This window comes from Chrysemys picta, chromosome 19 (assembly GCF_011386835.1).
Source record: "Chrysemys picta bellii isolate R12L10 chromosome 19, ASM1138683v2, whole genome shotgun sequence".
In the NCBI taxonomy this organism is placed as follows: Eukaryota; Metazoa; Chordata; order Testudines; family Emydidae; genus Chrysemys; species Chrysemys picta.
Window position 1 is genome coordinate 20,146,583 of NC_088809.1, and position 18,300 is coordinate 20,164,882.

Sequence of the window (18,300 nt, forward strand, 5' to 3'; positions counted from 1 at the left end):
CGACGAGGACCTGGAGTATGCCCGGTGCCGGGAGCGACCCCTCGACGTCGAGCGCCGACCGTAGCGGTGCCGAGAACTACGTCTCGACGTTGATCGGTGCCGACGATCATAGCGGTGCCGAGACGTGGAGCGGTGCCGCGAAGTAGATCTTGGCCGCGAGTACGACCGGTGCCGAGACGATATTCGGCGCCGGGACTGCGAGCGGCGTGGGGACCTGCTTCGGGACCTGGACCGGTGCCGAGGTTCCAGCCCCTGTGATGGTGGGCGCATCAAAGCAGGTTTCCCCCTCGACTGGACCGGGCGAGTCAACGGTGCAGTCGGTGCCGGTGGCTGAGGCGGTGCCGGCTCCGTGAGAGCTATTAAGTCTCTCGCCGCCGCGAAGGTCTCTGGAGTCGACGGGAGGCACTGTATCACCGCCGGCCTGGGGGGAGACGCTATTTGCACCGGACTCAACGGCCTCGGCGCCGGAGTCGACGGTGCCGGAGGCAACTGTTTCCGTTGCTCCACCGGTGGACGCGGCTCTACCCCCGACACTGGGGGAGCTGGCGTCTTCGGCACTGATGTCCCCGTCTTATGGGCTTTTTTATGCCCTGGGGATAAGGACCGGCGCCGAGGCACTTGCTGTGTCTGCGGTGCCGACGAGGTCCGGTGCCGGGGAGGCTTGTCTGACGCCACTCGCGTGGTCGTCGCAGCCGGTGCCGCCGGGGCACTGCGCACCGAGGTGCTAGGTGCCGGGGCCTTGCTCGTGGAAGGAGCGTCCGGGCTAAGAGCCGCCTCCATCAGAAGTTGCCTGAGCCGAAAGTCCCGCTCCTTCTTCGTTCTCGGACGAAAGGCCTTACAGATTTTACACTTGTCTGTCTGGTGTGACTCTCCCAGGCACTTCAGACAAGATTCGTGCGGGTCGCTCGTGGGCATAGGTTTAGCGCAGGAGGCGCACAGCTTGAAGCCGGGAGCGTTGGGCATGAGCCCGGCCCCGCAGCCGGGGGAGAAAGGGGGGAGACGACCCCCTTAACCCCCTGGACTATTTAGAACAACTTTACAACTACTTAACTAACTTACAACAAACTCTAAGACTATAACTATAACTACAACTATGATACAACAAGAAAAGCTAGGGAAAGTGGAGAACAGCTAAGCAGCGCTCCACAGTTCCAACGACCGTCAGGGGCGGTAAGAAGGAACTGAGGGGGCGCCGGGTCGGCTGGGGTATATATTCAGCGCCATGAAGGCGCCACTCTAGGGGGCTCCACAGCCGACCCGCCGGTGTTGCTAGGGTAAAAATCTTCCGACGATCGTGCACGCGGCGCGCACACACCTAATGGAATGGATATGAGCAAGCACTCGAAGAAGAACAAGACACTTACAAACATAAAGCCAGCTGCAAGGCCCTCAGGAACTCCTGGCGCCAGGTCTTCTCCAGAAAGCAAAGGGATGACCTTGGCCTTGGACTCCTTGGGCAAGTCATATAATCTCTCTCTGCATCAGACCCGCGCGTTTCAGCAGGGGGCTGGTACTCTGCCCCGATTCCTGGGTCCATCATGGGCACAGGGCAAAATTTCGAGGGAGGTTTTAAAAGCGTGGCTAGAAAAGTTAGATTCCACCTTCTCTTCCAAAAGAAGGAGGGAACAAGAGGGAGAGATGGGGCAAGAGCTAGAAGTTGCTGCCTGTGCTCAAGGGATTGAAAGGAAGGGAAAGTGCTGACTTTAACAGCTGCAAGGGCGTCTCACGCCCACCGTCAGGTGCCAGACAGGCTCCTCTAAGCTCATTTCGTGCCTCCGCAGAAGCGCAGCAGGAAGGCAGGTGCATTAAGGGCCCTCTCGTGGACCTTGCGCTTTCATTTCAGTGTGTTGCTGTAGCTCCAGGAGGCTCCGAAGTAGATCGGGGGCTCAGTGTGCTTGGTGATGTACACACACGTAGTAAGAGATGGGCCCTGCCCTGAAGAACTCACCCTCTGACCAAAGGGTGGGAGGGGGAACAGAGGTACAGGGAAGGGAGGTGTCTTGTCCCAGGTCACCAGCAGAGCTGCGTAGACTCCCAGGTCTCCTGACCCCCAGCCTCATGCCCCACCCACAGGCCCATGCTGCCTGCACCTGCCATGAGTGTGTCAACCCCGCCCACTATGGCCAGCAGAGCCCTTCACCAGCTGTGCCATGTGGGTGACAGCTCTTCATGGCCCCCTGAGGACAGAGGCACTGGGCCTTCGTATTATCACGGCACCTCGGAGCCCCAGCTGTGGGCCAGGACCCTGCTGTGCTTGGTGCTGTACAAACCGAACTAAGAGCTGGGCCTTGCTCCACAGAGCTGGCATGTGCCCGCCTCTCGGAGCACGCTCTGTCAGGGCTGCCAGCTGGAAAGGGGGACGCCTGGTCATAGGCCACCCAGCTGCAATGGACCTGCATGGCCTCACCTTGCCCCCTTCCTCGCGCCAAGGCTCCTCTTCCTTCCAGACCCAGAGAGCGAGAGTTCTGGGTGCTCAGCACCTCTGGAAACCAGCTGTTTCCTCAGCAATGGGGCAATCTGCCCTGCCCCATGGCAAGGTGACCCTTGCCCAGCATGGGGCCAGTTTACCCCTGAACTTGCTAGCCAGTCAGCACACTGGCCCTGCCCTGAGCCCCGTGACTTTGGGGCAGAGGAAGACGGAGGCGGGAAGAACCAGCCTCAGGAACAGGTCCAGGAGGGAAGCAGCAGCGAGGTGGGAATTACTGTGAAGCTGCCTGTCCCATGCAGGTCTCTTCCTCCTCCAAGGGCAAGCTTGTGATAAGCCTATGGAGAATCAGAGCTGCCTTTGGGTCCGCCCTCTGCAAACCAAGTCTGAGCAGCCCAGCTAGCCGTGACAGAAAAGCATGCTCCAGGCCTTACCCAGAGCGCGGGGTGGCCCATCACACTTGCCTTATGGCTCAGACTCTCCCCCTGCGAGCGCCTTGATTAGCACCTGCAGCTTTGTCTCATCAGCATTCGTTGCCCTGATCCCCTCCCCGCAGTGCTTCACCACAGTGAGTCCTGGCACACACAGCCGCGTTCACTTTGTTGTGGCGTGTGAGCGAAAGCAGAGACGCAAGCGCCAGACACCAGGCTTCTGATTTTCCATCATGCTTCCCCGAGGGCTTCTGCACAAGGAAACAGTTTGTCTTTCTCCCGCGATCATCCGGCGTACTCAGCCTCTGCCTTCCTACCACGTGCTGGCTGTGGCCGCCGGAATTCTAAGCAGGCCTCCCCGGGTGCTGCCGTCCCATTGCCAGCTCCCTTCTCCAAGCCTGTCTGGAAACCCAGCCCGTGAGAAGGAAGCAGAGAGGTTTGCAACAATCAGTGCTACACCTATCCTGGAGGCTGCTCTAAACTCTCTTCTAAGGGCGGTTCAGTCCCAGTGGTGCCTGAAAACTCAGCCCCCAGAATCCCGAGCTCCCCCCAGGCCTGCCGGTGTCTTTTTGCAAGTGTTCTGTGTATTTTCCATCATTTGAGAGCACCCCAAAAAACCATTAGCCTTTGTACAGCGTGCGTGTGGCCCTTGGCACTGCAAGTAAAGATACAGTCCCTGCCCCCAGGAGCTTACAATCTGCTCTGACCCACTGGGGAGGTCAGGCCAGGCAGCTAGAGGAAGGAAGTCACAGAATCAAGTCACAAGGCTGGGACAGCAGAGAGCCGGCTAACTCACTGTTTGGATCGAGCTGGGGTCTGAGGGAGAGGGAGCTTGCATGGTGCATGGCATCAGAGAGGGAATGGCCCACAGGCACTACCAGACCGGCTCATCTAGTCCACCCTCCCCTCTCAGACACGTGCCAGTGGCTTCAGGGAACAATGCCAGAAACCCGTTGGACAGTTATGGGATCACCTGACCAGTCTCTCCCTAACCCCAGGCCGTTAGAGGTTGAAGTGTGAGGATTTACTTCTCATACACCTTTTCGTTTGTCTGGTCGCCGTGGGCCTTCATGTTCTCCAGAGAAATGTCCAAGCCTTTTTTAAAAATCCTGCTATGCTCTTTGCTTCCAGGACATCTTGGAGCAGTGAGTTCCACCGGCTAAACACGTGCTGTGTATAAAAGTCTTCCCTTTTCTCCAGCGAAGCATGTATGTGACCTCTAGTGCGCATCACACACCCAGCATCCCTGGGAGGTAGGGGACAGAGAAGGAGCTGAGGCATAGAGATTAAGTGACTTGCCCACCTGCTAAAACTTTATGGGGCTTCATCTCTCTCGGTGTCTAGCAGCCACAGCCCCAATTGACTTCAATAGGAGCGACCACCACTCAGCCCCTCTAAGAACTGGGCTGTTCGTTTTTGTTCAGCTAAAATGCTCCCTTTGCCTAGGAATCAGCGTCTCTGGCCCCTCCCACTTCCTGCGTCTGTGGCTGAAAAACCCAGAGGCACCATCTCACAACAGAGCTCAAAATAGAAGCGCTGTCCCTCAGCTCCCAGCTGTGCGGGGCAGCCACACACACCTGCTTCCCCCCCGCTCGCAGCAAAAGCCAGCCTTCCGTGCCAGGCGGTGGGGAAGGATCCAACAGATGGGCTGGCTTGGATTCTGCTTCTCTTTCATTTTCCCTTCAGCCTGTACATCTGGGTGCCGCTGGCAGCCAGCGCGTAAGGGGGGAATTACAGAATCATAGAAACGTAGGACTGGAAGGGACCTTGAGAGGTCATCTAGAGCAGCCCCCTGCACTGAGTCAGGATGAAGCATTATCTAGACCAGCCCTGACAGGTGTTTGTCTAACCTGCTCTTATAAACCGCCAGTGACGGAGAATCCATAGCCTCCCTTGGTAACTGGATTAACTACCCTAACGTCTAATTTAAATCTCCTTTGCTGCAATTTAAGCCCATTGCTTCTTGTCCCGTCCTCAGTGGAGAACAATTTATCACCCTCCTCTTTATAACAACCTTTTACGTACCTGAAGTCTTATGTCCCCTCTCAGTTTTCTCTTCCCCAGGTTAAACAAACCCACTTTTCCCAATCTTTCCTCATGTTTTCTAGACCTTTAATCATTTTTGTTGCTCTCTTCTGGACTGGCTCCAATTTGTCTACATCTTTCCTGAAATGTGTCGCTCAGAACTGGACACAATACTCCAGCTGAGGCCTTATCAATGCTGAGCAGAAGAATTACTTCTTGTGTCTTGCTTACAATACTCCTGCTAATACATCCCAGAATGAGGTTTGCTTTTTTTGCAAGTGTTACACTGTTGACTCTTATTTAGCTTGTGGTCCACTATGACCCCCAGATACCCTTCCGCAGTACTCCTTCCTAGGCAGCCATTTCCCATTTTGTATGCGTGCAACTGATTGTTCCTGCCTAAGTGGAGTACTTTGCATTTGTCCTTATTGAATTTCATCCTATTTACTGCAGACCATTTCTCCAGTTTGTCCAGATCATTTTGAATTTTAATCCTATCCTCCAAAGCACTTGCAAACCCTCCCAGCTTGGTATCGTCCACAAACTTTATAAGTGCACTTTCTATGCCATTATCTAAATCACTGATGAAGATATTGGACAGCACCGGACCCAGAACTGATCCCTGTGGGACCCCACTTGTTATGTCCTTCCAGCTTGACTGTGAACCACTGATAACTACTCTCTGGGAACAGTTTTCCAATCAGTTATACACGCACGTTATAGTAGCTCCATCGAGGTTGCATCGCCCTAGTTTGTGTATGAGAAGATCATGTGAGACCATATCAAAGGTCAAGATATAGCACATCTACCGCTTCCTCCTCCTCCACTAGGCTTATTACCGTGTCAAAGAAAGCTATTAGGTTGGTTTGACAGGATTTGATCTTGAAGGGGATAGTGGTTTGATCAGTCAACGGCGAGGAAATGAACATTTGCTGCAAGTCTTGCAGCAGCTGGCCAGCCTCCGCACTGTCCCAGATCCATGCTCCCGGATCAGAACCTGCTGCCCCTTCCCCGTGTCGTCAAGAGGGAAAACATGGAAGTGGCAGGCGAACCAGCAGCTCTTTCCCCCGGAGGGATTTGGAGCGGAGGGGCGCTGCTGGACCAATAGATGAGGGAAATCTTTGATCACGTTGTGCTGATTCCTTTCACAGCCCCTTGGCAGCTGGGCTGCCCCACTGAGATGTGCTAAATATGCCTCACTGTTAACATCTGCATGGCTGGATTAAGGGTGGAAGGAATGCACAGGGCAGCTCTGCTTGAGAGCGGGGCCTATATGGATTAACTGCTAGACTGGCTCCTGTCCCCTATCGGCCAAGCTTTCGGGTGCTGGAATATGGACATGGAAGGGGAAGGACTTGGGTTTGTGAGCTCTGTGGCAAAGCAGCCCATCCTGACTGGCTTCCAGGTAACGCAGTTCAGCTCACCTCCCCGCTCTCTTCCCTTGTCACGGGTGTGAAATAAAAGCAGCCACTCTCCTTGCCTGATGACTCTCTCCCGGGGGCAGGGCTCCAAGAACACGTCTGTCACGAGAGCGCAGGGGGCTCCCAGTTCATCACGCTGGCCAACAAAGAGCAGGCGAGACCCAGAAAGGCAGGGAGATCGCACCTGCTGACACAGCAAGGTTGCAGGGACTGTTAGCTTTAGGGACTGCTCCCACGATCTCCCTGCTGCGTGGAGCAATAAGACTAGGGCTGGTCCCATAATGTTGAGTTCTTTCAGCCAAAGACCTCCCAATTCTCCCAACTCACTCTTGCTCCCGCCAAACCTGGTCTGAGATCCATTAGAGAGCCCGGCCGGATGGTTAGAGTAGGGGGTGGAGCCAGAAGCCCTGTGCCACTGAACCTATGACCTCAGCAAACTCACTTGATCTCTCTAACTCCATTTCCGTCTCTGTAAAATGGGACTGGTACCATGATCACAGAGGCTGGAGCTACTGAAGTCATGTGTCGATTGTATCCTGGCCACATTTTATAATTGCAAGAAACATCTAATAACGAGAATGGGTCAAATGTTTTCATTTCAAAACGCTTTTGACACAAAAATGCCTTTTTGTTGAAAACGAAAATTTTCATGGAAAATTTGTTATCTTTACCAAGTTTTCCATTTTTTTTTTTTAAAATAACTGATTTTTTCCCAGTCCTTCTCCCCAGAGATGCTAGTTTGGTAAGGCATGAAGCTGGGAATGGGCGACAGGGGATGGATCACTTGATGATGACCTGCTCTGTTCATTCCCTCAGGGGCACCTGGCACTGGCCGCTGTCGGAAGACAGGACACTGGGCTAGATGGACCCTTGGTCTGACCCAATAGGGCCAGTCTTATGTTCTTATGAGAGAAAGGCAAAGCATTAGTATTTAGAGATGGAGCACGCTGAGGGACAGATGCTAAGTGAGGTTAGGCCGGATGGCAAGTCAGTGGCCGAGCCAGGAACGACTGATCACTAGACAACATGCCCGGGCCCAGATCCTCAATGGGAGTTAGAGGCCTAAATACCTTTGAGGATCTGGGCCCCTGTGCTTATGAAAGAGAGCTGGAAAGTGCCACTTGAAAGCTGGCTTCTCCCACATCATTTATGACCCTTAACTGCCTCTGCTATCCCTTGGCCTCTCGGAGCAGCTGCCGTTTGGCAGCAGCTTAGCAACAGGAAGAGAAGTTCAAAGATAGGGATCAAGGTGAAACCACCCAAAATTAGCCATTGGGTCTCTGAATAAATAGAATCATGGAATCTCAGGGTTGGAAAGGACCTCAGGAGGTCATCTAGTCCAACCCCCTGCTCAAAGCAGGACCAATCCCCAGACAGATTTTTGTCCCAGATCCCTAAATGGCCTCCTCAAGGATTGAACTCACAACCCTGGGTTTAGCAGGCCAATGCTCAAACCACTGAGCTATCCCCCATAGCGCATATGTGGACTAATGACTCCTGCCCACTATGCCACTTCTTCCCCTCTCCCCAGTGCATGGTAAAGGGAAGAAACCAGCAAGGATTAGCTAGAGTGGAAGGAGGCTACCTCCCCTGCCTTCCCCGGGACCCCAGAAGGGTTGGCTCAGCTAAGAATGATTTGGCCTAAGTTACACACAAATAAAGCCGACCCCAGGCCTGACCAATCCGTGCCCAATCGCACCGTGAGGTGCACCTAGTAATAAACCACTGATTGAGCAGCCCGGAGCGTCAGGAAGAGACTCCCTTGAGGGACGCTTTCCCGATGGGGGAAGTTTCATTCCCAGCCTTCATGTATCTCATCAGCCGTGCGACATGGAGAAATTGGGCCATTAAGCTTCATTTGGACATGTAGTTACTGCGAGAAACTTAGCCAAATGTCTGCACGGTTTATTTTGATAAACTGCTTGGTGCCACGGAGCGAGGAAGAGCTGGTGACAGGGGAACTCACGAGCCCATGCGTCAGCTGTGTCTAATGAGGAACACGGTAGGGAGACAGCAGGATTCAGGAGAGGTTGGTTCGCTTCCCAGCTCTGCTAGACTCCCTTGTGTGAACCTGGGCAAATCACTTAATCTCTTTGGGGCTCGGTTCTCTCTTAGTATGGCTACGGAGCGAGGCCCTCCCACTCAGAAAGCATCGGTAACCCCAGCTCACTGGTGGAAGGTGACAAAGCGCTTGAATACGCTTTGACTTGGTGGAAAGCAAGACTGGAGGCAGATTTCAATGGAGCAGCTGCTACAGAAGGGAGTGAATGAAGGGTTTCATTAGGCATGGCTCTGGAGCAAGAAAGGGTAAGTCTACACTGCAAAACAAATCCCGTGATAGTAAATCTCAGAGTCTGGGTCAGTTGACGCAGGCTCACGCTATAGGGTTAAAAATAACCGCGTCGATGCAGGGGTGCGGGCAGGAGCCCAGGCTCTGAAACCCTCCCCCGTCCCAGATTTCAGAGCCCGGGCTCCACACATCTACATGGCTATATTTAGCCCTGTAGCACGAACCTGAATCATCTGCCTGGCTCTGAGGCTCGCTGCCGCAGGCCTTCTCTTGCAGCGTAGACGTACCCTTACTCTCCGCAGGGTTTCATGTTACAGGGCTCAGGCTATTGTGGCTAATCTCGGGTTCCTAGGTCTCCCCACCTCCCACGGCACTGGTCTGGTATTGGGCCCAAGTCTTCCTTTTACAGCCGCCTTCCACCTGCAACACGCTGGCTGCTTTGCCTTTGAGCTCTGTCCTCCTCTCCCAGGCCGGGGCTGACTTAGCATCAGGGTATGATGCAAGGGCCGCTCCCTGCCAAACCCAAGGCTTCAAAGATTCTGAGTCAGGCCTGCAAAAAGCCATGGCTTAAAACCCCTAACTTGTAAAAATAGTTGGGGGACTTTTCTCTTTAGTTTCCTAGTTAAGGCTCCGTTAGGGGACATCCTGTTCAAGAGGCTTTTTCCCATGTGGGCGAGGAACTTGCTCTTACTTTAAATGAAAGCTGAGATTCTCACATGACTCCAGAAACTGGGGCTTTTAAGAACAACACTAACTGTCACCAGAGCTGGCAACGCTGGGATGCTGTGGGCTCAGCACGGAAACTTCCCAACTACAGGATCGGATCCATTCAAGGTCAGCGCCTCCTTCTGAACTGAGACTTTGATCTGCTGAGACTCCCAAAGGACGAGGGGAAAGCCCACCCATCTCCACCTGCTTGATCCAGCTACGCGCCGGATGTTCTTTATTTTAAGCTCTCCACCCTGCCCAGGCTCTGAGTCAGTGAGTTAAGGGCAGAGCACCTGGAGCTGAAGGTGGGTGGGAGCCTCAAAGCTGCTCAGCAAAATCAATAGTGCGCTGTAATATAACTAGCAAATGATAAAGTTGAGTGGAACATCACGGTCTAGTAGCTCCAGGACACCGGAGTGGGAGTCAGGAAACCGGAGTTCTGTTCTCAGCTCTCCCACTGATCTTAGACGTCACCGCCCTACTCTGTGCCTCAGTTTCCCTCCTGCCCATCATCTGCCCAGTATATTTAGACTGAAAGCTCTTTAGGGTAAAGACTCTCTCACCGTGTGTTCGAAGACTTGGAATATCTTGGCGACAGCCTCTGGGTACTATTGTAATGCACACAATAAATAATGCCAAGCACAGGAGGGGAAAGGTACGTTCGCTGGTACGGGTGTTACGGAACATTTGCAGCCAGGGAACAGAGCAGGGTTTTATTTTGGGCGACGGGGGAAATGATCACAAATAAATCTCCAGTCACACGGCACCTTCTCTGCGTCTGACCAGCCTGGGGCAGTCTGAGCACGTTGAAGGTCCGAGATGGACAGAAACGGAGGTCTCTGGTCCATAGGTCACCTGGCAAGGATGCCAGTGCTTCTCAGGAGAGTTATCGGCTGCTCCTGCTGCATCCTCCAGCCCCCCTTCCCAAACAGAGGCACACCACAGCTGGGCGTTCATGTAAATGACAAGTTTATTGACAAGGACAGAAGGTAAAAGCTTTACCAACAAGTGAACACATCAGAGTGGATATGCAGTACAATGGAATGGCGTCGACGCTGAGCAATTCTCCTTGCCTGCCCTCCGGCTCCCCTTCCCACAGCCCACGCTTCACGGCATGCAGACACACACACAGCACAGGCCCAGAAGAGACACACAGACACCGCGGGGGGAAGGAGTTCCGGGCAGGCGAGGGCTTTGCTCAGGGTTTTGTTTAATGCTTTCCCGTGTTCAGGCTTTACAGAGGGTTTAACTGAGCAAGACTCGTGCCGTTATTCCCAGGGATCCTCCACCGCTTCTCCCAGGTCAGTGACCTAATCCGGTGCAGGTTCCCCGAGCGGCAATCTCCATTAGCCAGCACCACAGCCAGGGGAATACGGGGCGCTGTGCAGAATCTGCCGTCCCTTGGCAGAGAGAGAACAGGGCTTTCCCCTGCTGCCCCCTCACGCCCCCTCTGCCCGTCCCCTCCCATGCACACAGCTGAACTCCACGGTGGAAACTTACGAGAGGCCAGGTGCTGCTTCACAGCTTGGCGCCGAGGGGCGGCTCGAAAGAGGCACGTGCCTCGGCGCACCCAGCACTTTATCAATTACTGTAATAATTATTTCCGCAGTGCTCGCAGCCCAGCTATCCTCAGGGCTTCAGACAACTAATCAAACAGCCAAGCTGGTGCATGATCAAGTGCCTGGTTTCTACAACTCCGTCCCGCCTTCTGCCCAGCCAGGATTCATGCTGCCAAGCGATCTCTGCACCGAGGACGCAGCTCAGCTCATACAAGCGAAGGATGCAGTTGCTCCCAATCTTCACTCGCTTCCCTGGCTGAGAACTGGCTTCAAGCTGAGTCTCCCTGCCACGGAACCACATTTCATCCCGCCCGTGACCTGGCCTACCCTCGCTGGCCCCTTCCCTTCCCCCTTATTCTCCAGGGCCACCGTTACAGTCCCGTTCTGTAGCCCCAGATTCACATGCACCTCACAGGTGATCCCCGCCCGGTCTCGGGGTTCAAGAGCACAGGCTCTGAGGGTTGTATGTGGTCATGTTAAGGGAGTCGCTTCACTCCTGGGGGAAGTGCCATGCCAAGCATCAGCTGAGAGCAGTGGGGACTGCAGAAGCTGTTCTGGGGCTGGGTAGACATTCAGCTATGTAGATGGACAGATGGATAGAGCCAAGCCAGCTACTATCCCCGCTTTTGTTTCACCTTTCATGGGGTCTATTCCAGCGCCTTGCCTGTGACAGGGAAACTCCCTGGCTGGCAGGAAGCCCAAACAGGAGCTGCAGCAGAGAGGAGTAAGGGAGCCAGTGAGTTTCAGACACTAGGAACCCTAATGACCCAGAGTCTATTGCCTTTGGCACAGAAAGCCCAGCTCTGGCGACTGGGGATGGAGGGAACGAGCCTGTGAGATCACCTCACCTACAGCCCCCACTGCCCCTGCAGCAGTAGGGTCATCCGGAGCTGAGGGTTTACAGGGCAGGAGATTGCACTCAAGACTCTCCCCCATCACTAAATATTTTGGGTGTCACAAGTGAGGGGGGAGGTGAGCTGCGACTCCCAATCAGCTTCTCGGCGACTCTCCTTTGCACCCCTGTATAATGGGTGCTTTCTCCTCAGCAACTGTTGACGGCAAGCTTTCCAGGGCTCCGGGAGAAAAGGCTTTCCAAAGCCCAGGGCAATTTGCCCGTCAGTGCCAGTGACCCCAGGTGTAAGGGGGGCGAGGAGGGGCTTGGACTCCTCCAGCGAATTTAACCCAAAGCGCATAGCCAGATGCTGCCGTGTCCCCCAGCTTTCGCACTCACACCTCAGCAGGCAAGCGCTCGAGGATGCTCCCAAGAGAACCGTAGGCAAAGTGGCTGTGAACATCCTCTGCCGGGATTCAGATTTCCCGCACAGGTCCTTCAGCCTGGACAGCAGGCGGAGCTAGGCATAACCCAACTCAGCAAGCTGAAGCTGGCCCAGCGGGAGGAAGGCAGACAGGCTGTCGCAGGAAGACACAGGGAATGAGCGGGAAAGGGGAAAAAAGGCAACGACTGCACCCCATGCTCTGCCAAGAGCCTTGCATTCTGGGAGTCAGACCTGCTGTTTCCTTCCTCATTTTGCCATCTGCTGCCCCATTATCAAACCAGACCCTGCCAGCTCCTACTTCCCCATGCAATGAAGACCCACTTCCAAAGCCCAGGACCGCAACCAGGCAAGATAGCTGGGGCAGAGATTTCTGGGATGAGCATCAGGTACGACACACAAGTACGACCCAAAGCCCCATCCAACCCAAGTAGATGCATCTTGGGTCTGAACTGGCTCTCTCCACACGTCACTGGCTCCTCAAGGCTACGCTAGTTCTAGCTCACCTGCGTTCCCGTGGATGTTTTCGCTACTCCAGATCTGTGGTTTTTTTTTTTTTTTTCCCCTTTTTTCATCTGGTTACAATACAAAAAAAACCCCAAACGTATAAAAAATATAAAATAATAAAGTGCAGTTTGTGTTTCTATGATGCCTTTGCCTTGTTTTAATGAACAAGAGACTTGTCTTTTTCGGGTTTTAAACGAGCCATATATTACAAAATATCAACTACGCCTAACGCGGTTTAGAAAACGCTAAAACATTGGCACGAGATGGAAAAGCCCACAAGAAAGAACGACAGAACAGTGGCGCCGGGGGGGACACGGGAGTGGTTGAAGCAGTGGTTACAAAGTTTCCATGGACGCTAAAAATATCAAACAGTTGTTCCCTATATTATTATTAGCACGTGGATACTAATCGCTACCTTGGTTTCTCGGTGCGTTTGTCTGAAATCCTACACATGAATACAGCTGCTTCCAGTTAGAGTTCTTTGCCTGCACCGATAACGGGAGGATCCGGAGTCTCCCTTCCTCCCTCTGCGGAGTGAGACATGGACCCATGCTGTTAGTTTTTCAAAATGCCGTCGTAGACCTGGTAGATGTACTGGGACACTTCAGGAGCCCGGCACTTCAGGGACAGCTAGGAGAGAAGTGAAGCCGAGGTTAGTGCAAGAAGGCAGCAGATAACACACAGCCCATCTCTACTAGCTAGTTTGTTAATCCCTCAGGAGACTCCACCCAGTCTAATACACAGCGAGGCTGCCACGGTGCATCACCCGCTCTGCGAGGTGCTATGCACACCAATGGTGCTGCACACAGATGTCTAACAGAGAGTCAGACTGGCCTAACATAGGTAGGCAAGGACAAGTAACACTTTCCTGTCCCCACCGTTCACGTTCTTCTGCCCTAACGATCGTCCACCTTGAGCTGGGTTGACTGAAGACCGAAGCCAGGACCCTGTGGATCTCAAAGCATGAGCCTCTACTAGTTGGGCTAAAAGACCATGTCCCTGAACTCTGCTGCAGCAGCAGACTCAAACCTCAAGGGGGTGACAAAGAGCCAGACCGGGTTAGCACAGGTTACCATTGTGTTTTCCAGGATACCAGTTGTTGTTTTTTTTAAATTTACATACAACTTCAAATATTTAGTCCCAGTTGCTGTCCACCAAAGCGCTGAGTTCCGCGAAAGCACACTCCCACTCACGTAGGGAAAGCTAGCCAATTTTGTGACAGAATTGGGGAAAATGAGCAACAGAAGATAAATGGGACCCCACCCTTACGAATGCTTACTCCTTAGCGGTATGATTAATAGACCTGCACCAATGTTCAGTGGGGGACCTGTACACTCCTATCCCACAGAATCAGAATTCACACCACATTAAACCAAGATAACGCCAGTGGTATTCGGCTGGCGTAGGTCAATAACCTTGAGAGGTGCTTTCCCTTACGGGCAATGCTAACCACCAAGCTGCCAATTCCCAACCGCAGACCAGAGCCCTGCTCGCACTACTGTATAACTAGGGAGCTTAACGCAAAGCCAAGCTTCCTTTTCAGCAGTATATTTTCAAGGGTTTTAATTGTTTTCCTTCCACACAAAGGGCCCCCCGGGGTGTGCCTTGAGATTCTCAAACCAGGAGAGAGACTCCATCAGCAGCGAGGAGAATCTACAACAATAAGCAGTAGGGAGGCAGGCCAGTTAAAGGAAGTAGCTACACGTGGGACAAGCAGCGCGCTTGCCTTTGAGTGGCTGCCACAGAGGCCAGGCCAAGGAAATCTCCCAAGTCTGGACAGCTGGTCTGTGCGTCAACAGCTCAGCATGGCACAAATCTAGTCTTGTTTACTAGAGGGGGGAGTGGAAAGGCGGGGGTTGGGGAGAATTCTGGCAATGCTTTTGTGTTGATTTCTCTTGGCTAATTCGAGTGGTAACAATCTCGGCCAATAAACGCCTGCTGCTGAGTCAGCATTAACCTAGCTCAGCGGGTCACTAACGTAGCGGTCATCAGTGGGTTCCCAACTCCTCCCAGCTCAGCAGAGATTTCCTTTGGCGCTGAAATTAACAGGCCCTGCCCCAAATGAGCATGCTGGGAAGAAGCAGGCTCAGATTTGACATAGCTTAGGAAAGGATGTGTGGCCTCCCCTCTCCGCCCCATGCCAAGAGCCCAAGGGTCTTACTGTGTAATTCGGGTTCCCAGGCTGGATACGTAGCTCAGCCAAGATCCAGATGCCGTTGGTGAGCTTCAGAGACTGGTAGAGCATGTCCTGGCCTTCCACATTCCTCTTGGCAATGGTGTAAACATTGTTGTTCTGCAGCTTACTGGAAACAGTGTCTTCAAACAGAAAAACACCTCTATTAAATCAAGTGTGCACACCAGACATACAGCACTACACCCCCAAATGTCATCTGTGTTATCCTAGAACCCCTAGTCACGGACCATGGGCCCATTGTGCTAGGCAGTGTACAAACAGAACAGGAGTGCACAGACGAGGAAGAACTGGCAACTGCATGAGACAGTGAGTCTACGGGGGAAGGCGCACATTGGAGAATGAGGCAAGAGCAGATTTGGTCATAAGTGTTCCGTCTCCCTGGAGACCTCCCTTCGGATTTGGGTCTCCCTCAGGGATCACTCTACTCTAGGCAAGGCCAGAGTACAGCAAGGCCCGGGTCCCTTCCGTGAGCTGCAGATTCCTAAAAAAAAGCCCAGAACTTGGACAGGCTGATTTTGGACATTGTGCCCTGCGCTTCCGAGCCAGAGGATGCTGCTTGGTAAGAACAAATGAGATCACTGCCTAAATCTCAACTTTGGCTTCTCAGTCATTAACACAATTCTCTGCACCCTGAATTCAAACCCTTTTCAGTGACTTAGCGGGTGAGAGAAAACGCCTTTCCCATCTGCCTCCCGGCAGTGGGGCCGTGATGAGGTTTTTATACAATTTGTGACTGTAGCACTCGGGAGAGACGTATGATTTTACCTGCACATAAATATACGGCTGTAACCATGACACCTATTTCTCAGGCACCTTACAGCGAAGCAGCAGCAGCAGGGATCCAGAATACACAGCATCCAAATCAATGGCCCACACTGATGGCCTGTGGAAGCCAAAACCCAATTTAAGGGATGGGCTGGCTGTGGTCTTTTTGAGGCCAGAAGGAAGAAACTCTGGGCCAAAGAGGCCAAGATATGAGCAGGGCCCCTGTAAGTCTCATTCCTAAAGCCACACAAGCTGCTGACCTAGGAAAGCAAGTTCAGTACAAGAGAACGGAAGAATGGCCATACTGGGTCAAGACCATGGTCCATTCCTGCCCAGCGTCCTCTCTCCAACAGTGGCCAATACTGGAGCTTCAGGGACAATGTCCAGAACAGGGCAATTCTGGAGTGATCCACCCCTCTCTTCCACTCCCAGCTTTTGATAGTCATGGGGATCTTGAGATAACCACAAAGGTCCCTTGAGGTCCCAACCACTCCTGGCTGTGGGCTACCGGGGTAATTCCCTGGCTTTCCAGGAGGTTACTTACGGCAGTAAGTTCAGCTGATGTTCTATCTACTAGTTCACCAGGTGGTTCTTGTATTCTAGTCAACTTCCAGTTGGCCTGAAGATGTTGGCACAAAGTGGGACTGGAACTCAAGCTGCGCCAGGCTGCCAGTCCTTTTGCTCCAATCACTAGACCACATGGTCACCCTTCTGCGTATTAGCTGAGGGCGCAATTATTCACAGGCTCAGGAAATTCAGGAAAGGGAGGAACAAGGATGTGGCCTGTGTTCCCAGAATCGCCTTCCTGAGCAAAAGGGGGTTAGAAGCTCCTCAAGCAATGCATGCTGAGGGAGCCTTCTGATGCCCGTTTTGAAAACCCAGCTCCCTCCTTTGCTCCAAAACTGTTACAAGTGTTTACCGCACAGGTGAGCTGAAGGCACTCGGCTGATTAGAACATGGCATTTTCAACTCGCCCACTAGAGAGAGCAGAAGGAAAGTTCAATACCGTCTGTTTCCAACCTCACAAATTCAACTGCTCCCTTGTGCCAGATCATCCTACAGGTGAGGACGAGTGCGTGTGTGGGAAACGAATGGGCTGGGCTGTGTCGGACCCTGGTCAGTAGCTTGTACTTTCCACAGCAACCAGGAAGATGGAGAGGAAAATGCGAACTTGGCTGCAAGCCGCTGGGAAAACCCAGCGTGCCCTTTGGAAACAGTGGCAAATAAACCTCAAGGCAAGCAGGCAGAGGGCACTGGCCCAGAAAACTCACTACATGAAAAGGGATGGGGTGGTGGCAGGACACTACACCATCCACAAAGGGAGTGGGTACCTGACCAGCCAGCGCCTTCGGTCGCCCATGTTCACGAATACTAAACTCCAGCGTGCCACACAAAGGTTTTGTTTAAAGAATGGAAGCAATTAAGTCCGCACTGGAGCAGGGGGGGGGTCAAAGGAGGGGCATCTGAGCCTCCCTCCATACAGCAGAGAGCAGGGAAGGGGTCTGCCTTCGCATGCTGCGATCTTGCCCTGGAGCAGCTGCCTTTCTTCCTCCACTTAGCCAGCAGGTGGGGGCCGCAGCTGAGTTGCTGCAGAATCGATTACCCCTGAAGAGCCGAGCAGCTCTCTCTCTCCACAGCATGGGAGCTTTGAGTTCAGGCTTTACTCAGTGACGACCAGCAGCTGGACTAACCCCTGCTCCTGAAGGCCTTGGGACAGCGATTTGCAGAGGATGGGCAGGGTTCATGCGGCTAACTACCCAGACAGTCAGGTTTGGGTTTTCCGCTCTTCCTTGGTTACTATGGAAACTAGGAGAGGCAAGTAATTAATGAATTCCTGAGTTAAAACCCCTCACTCCCCATTTCCCCTCCTCCCCCATACGAAGGGCCCACCTGGGTTAGGAAAAGATGCAGAGCAGAACAGTCCGCTCCTAAGCGCAAACAGAGCTGGAACAGGCACGGAGGGGCTCTGTTACAAGCCGTATCAGCTGACCATTGTGCTGGGCACAGACAGGCCCCGGCCAGGGATCAGGAGATGACCAACACACTTGTTTCTTGTGCAACGCAAGCAGATTGCCACACAGAAAAATCTGCAGAGGACCTCAAAAGGCAAAGATCTACTAATGGTGGGGATGCCACATTGGGCAGTTGGTGCTGTCTGAAAGGAACATCAACCACATAGTAGTTGCAACTTAGGGGTAGATTCGCTTCCCATGTGGCATGGAATGGGTCATGTTTAAACCCTTACATTTAGCAGCTGCTGCTCCCTGGCAGCGCACACAGCGGCAGAGTACCGGCTCTATAGCTTCCGATACCTTCGCTCCAGTTACATGAACGATGGTTGCTACCAATACATCACAGAGGGCGAGGCACATCCTTGCACGGGATTGGCATCCTGACAGCCTGGATTCCGTCGGTGCAAACTCAAGGCTCTGACCCCCAACGGGGCACTGAATCTAATCACAATTGGAGCCCTTAAATCTAAAGTGTGGACCTGCTGAGAAGCATTTATTGGCCTCTTACTAGCAGCAAGCCTTGAAGATGCTAGAGAATTGCTAATTCGGCCAAGCGTGTCATTTCCAGACGGGGAAACTGGAGCTGAGCGGTCCAAGGTGATACCTGTCCAAGATCACACAGGAAGACAGAGCTGGGGTTAGAACTCCCAATCTCCTCCTTTTGCTGTCTTTGAAGCGCATCATAAGAT

The 18,300-nt window shown here is 53.1% G+C and overlaps 1 protein-coding gene across 15 annotated transcripts in view; it reads right to left on the bottom strand.

Moving 5' to 3' along the window:
* Positions 1–10,252: 10,252 nt before the first annotated feature.
* AP2B1 (adaptor related protein complex 2 subunit beta 1) overlaps positions 10,253–18,300 on the bottom strand; it is a 109,911-nt gene continuing 101,863 nt past the window's right edge. For all 15 annotated transcript variants that reach the window (XM_065572983.1, XM_065572985.1, XM_065572982.1 and 12 more), the window contains 2 exons: positions 14,802–14,956; positions 10,253–13,270 (listed from right to left, as the gene is read on the bottom strand). In XM_065572983.1, the coding sequence (XP_065429055.1) occupies positions 13,196–13,270; positions 14,802–14,956 (230 nt within the window). In that variant the 3' untranslated portion in view covers positions 10,253–13,195. The remainder of the gene's footprint in view (positions 13,271–14,801; positions 14,957–18,300) is intronic.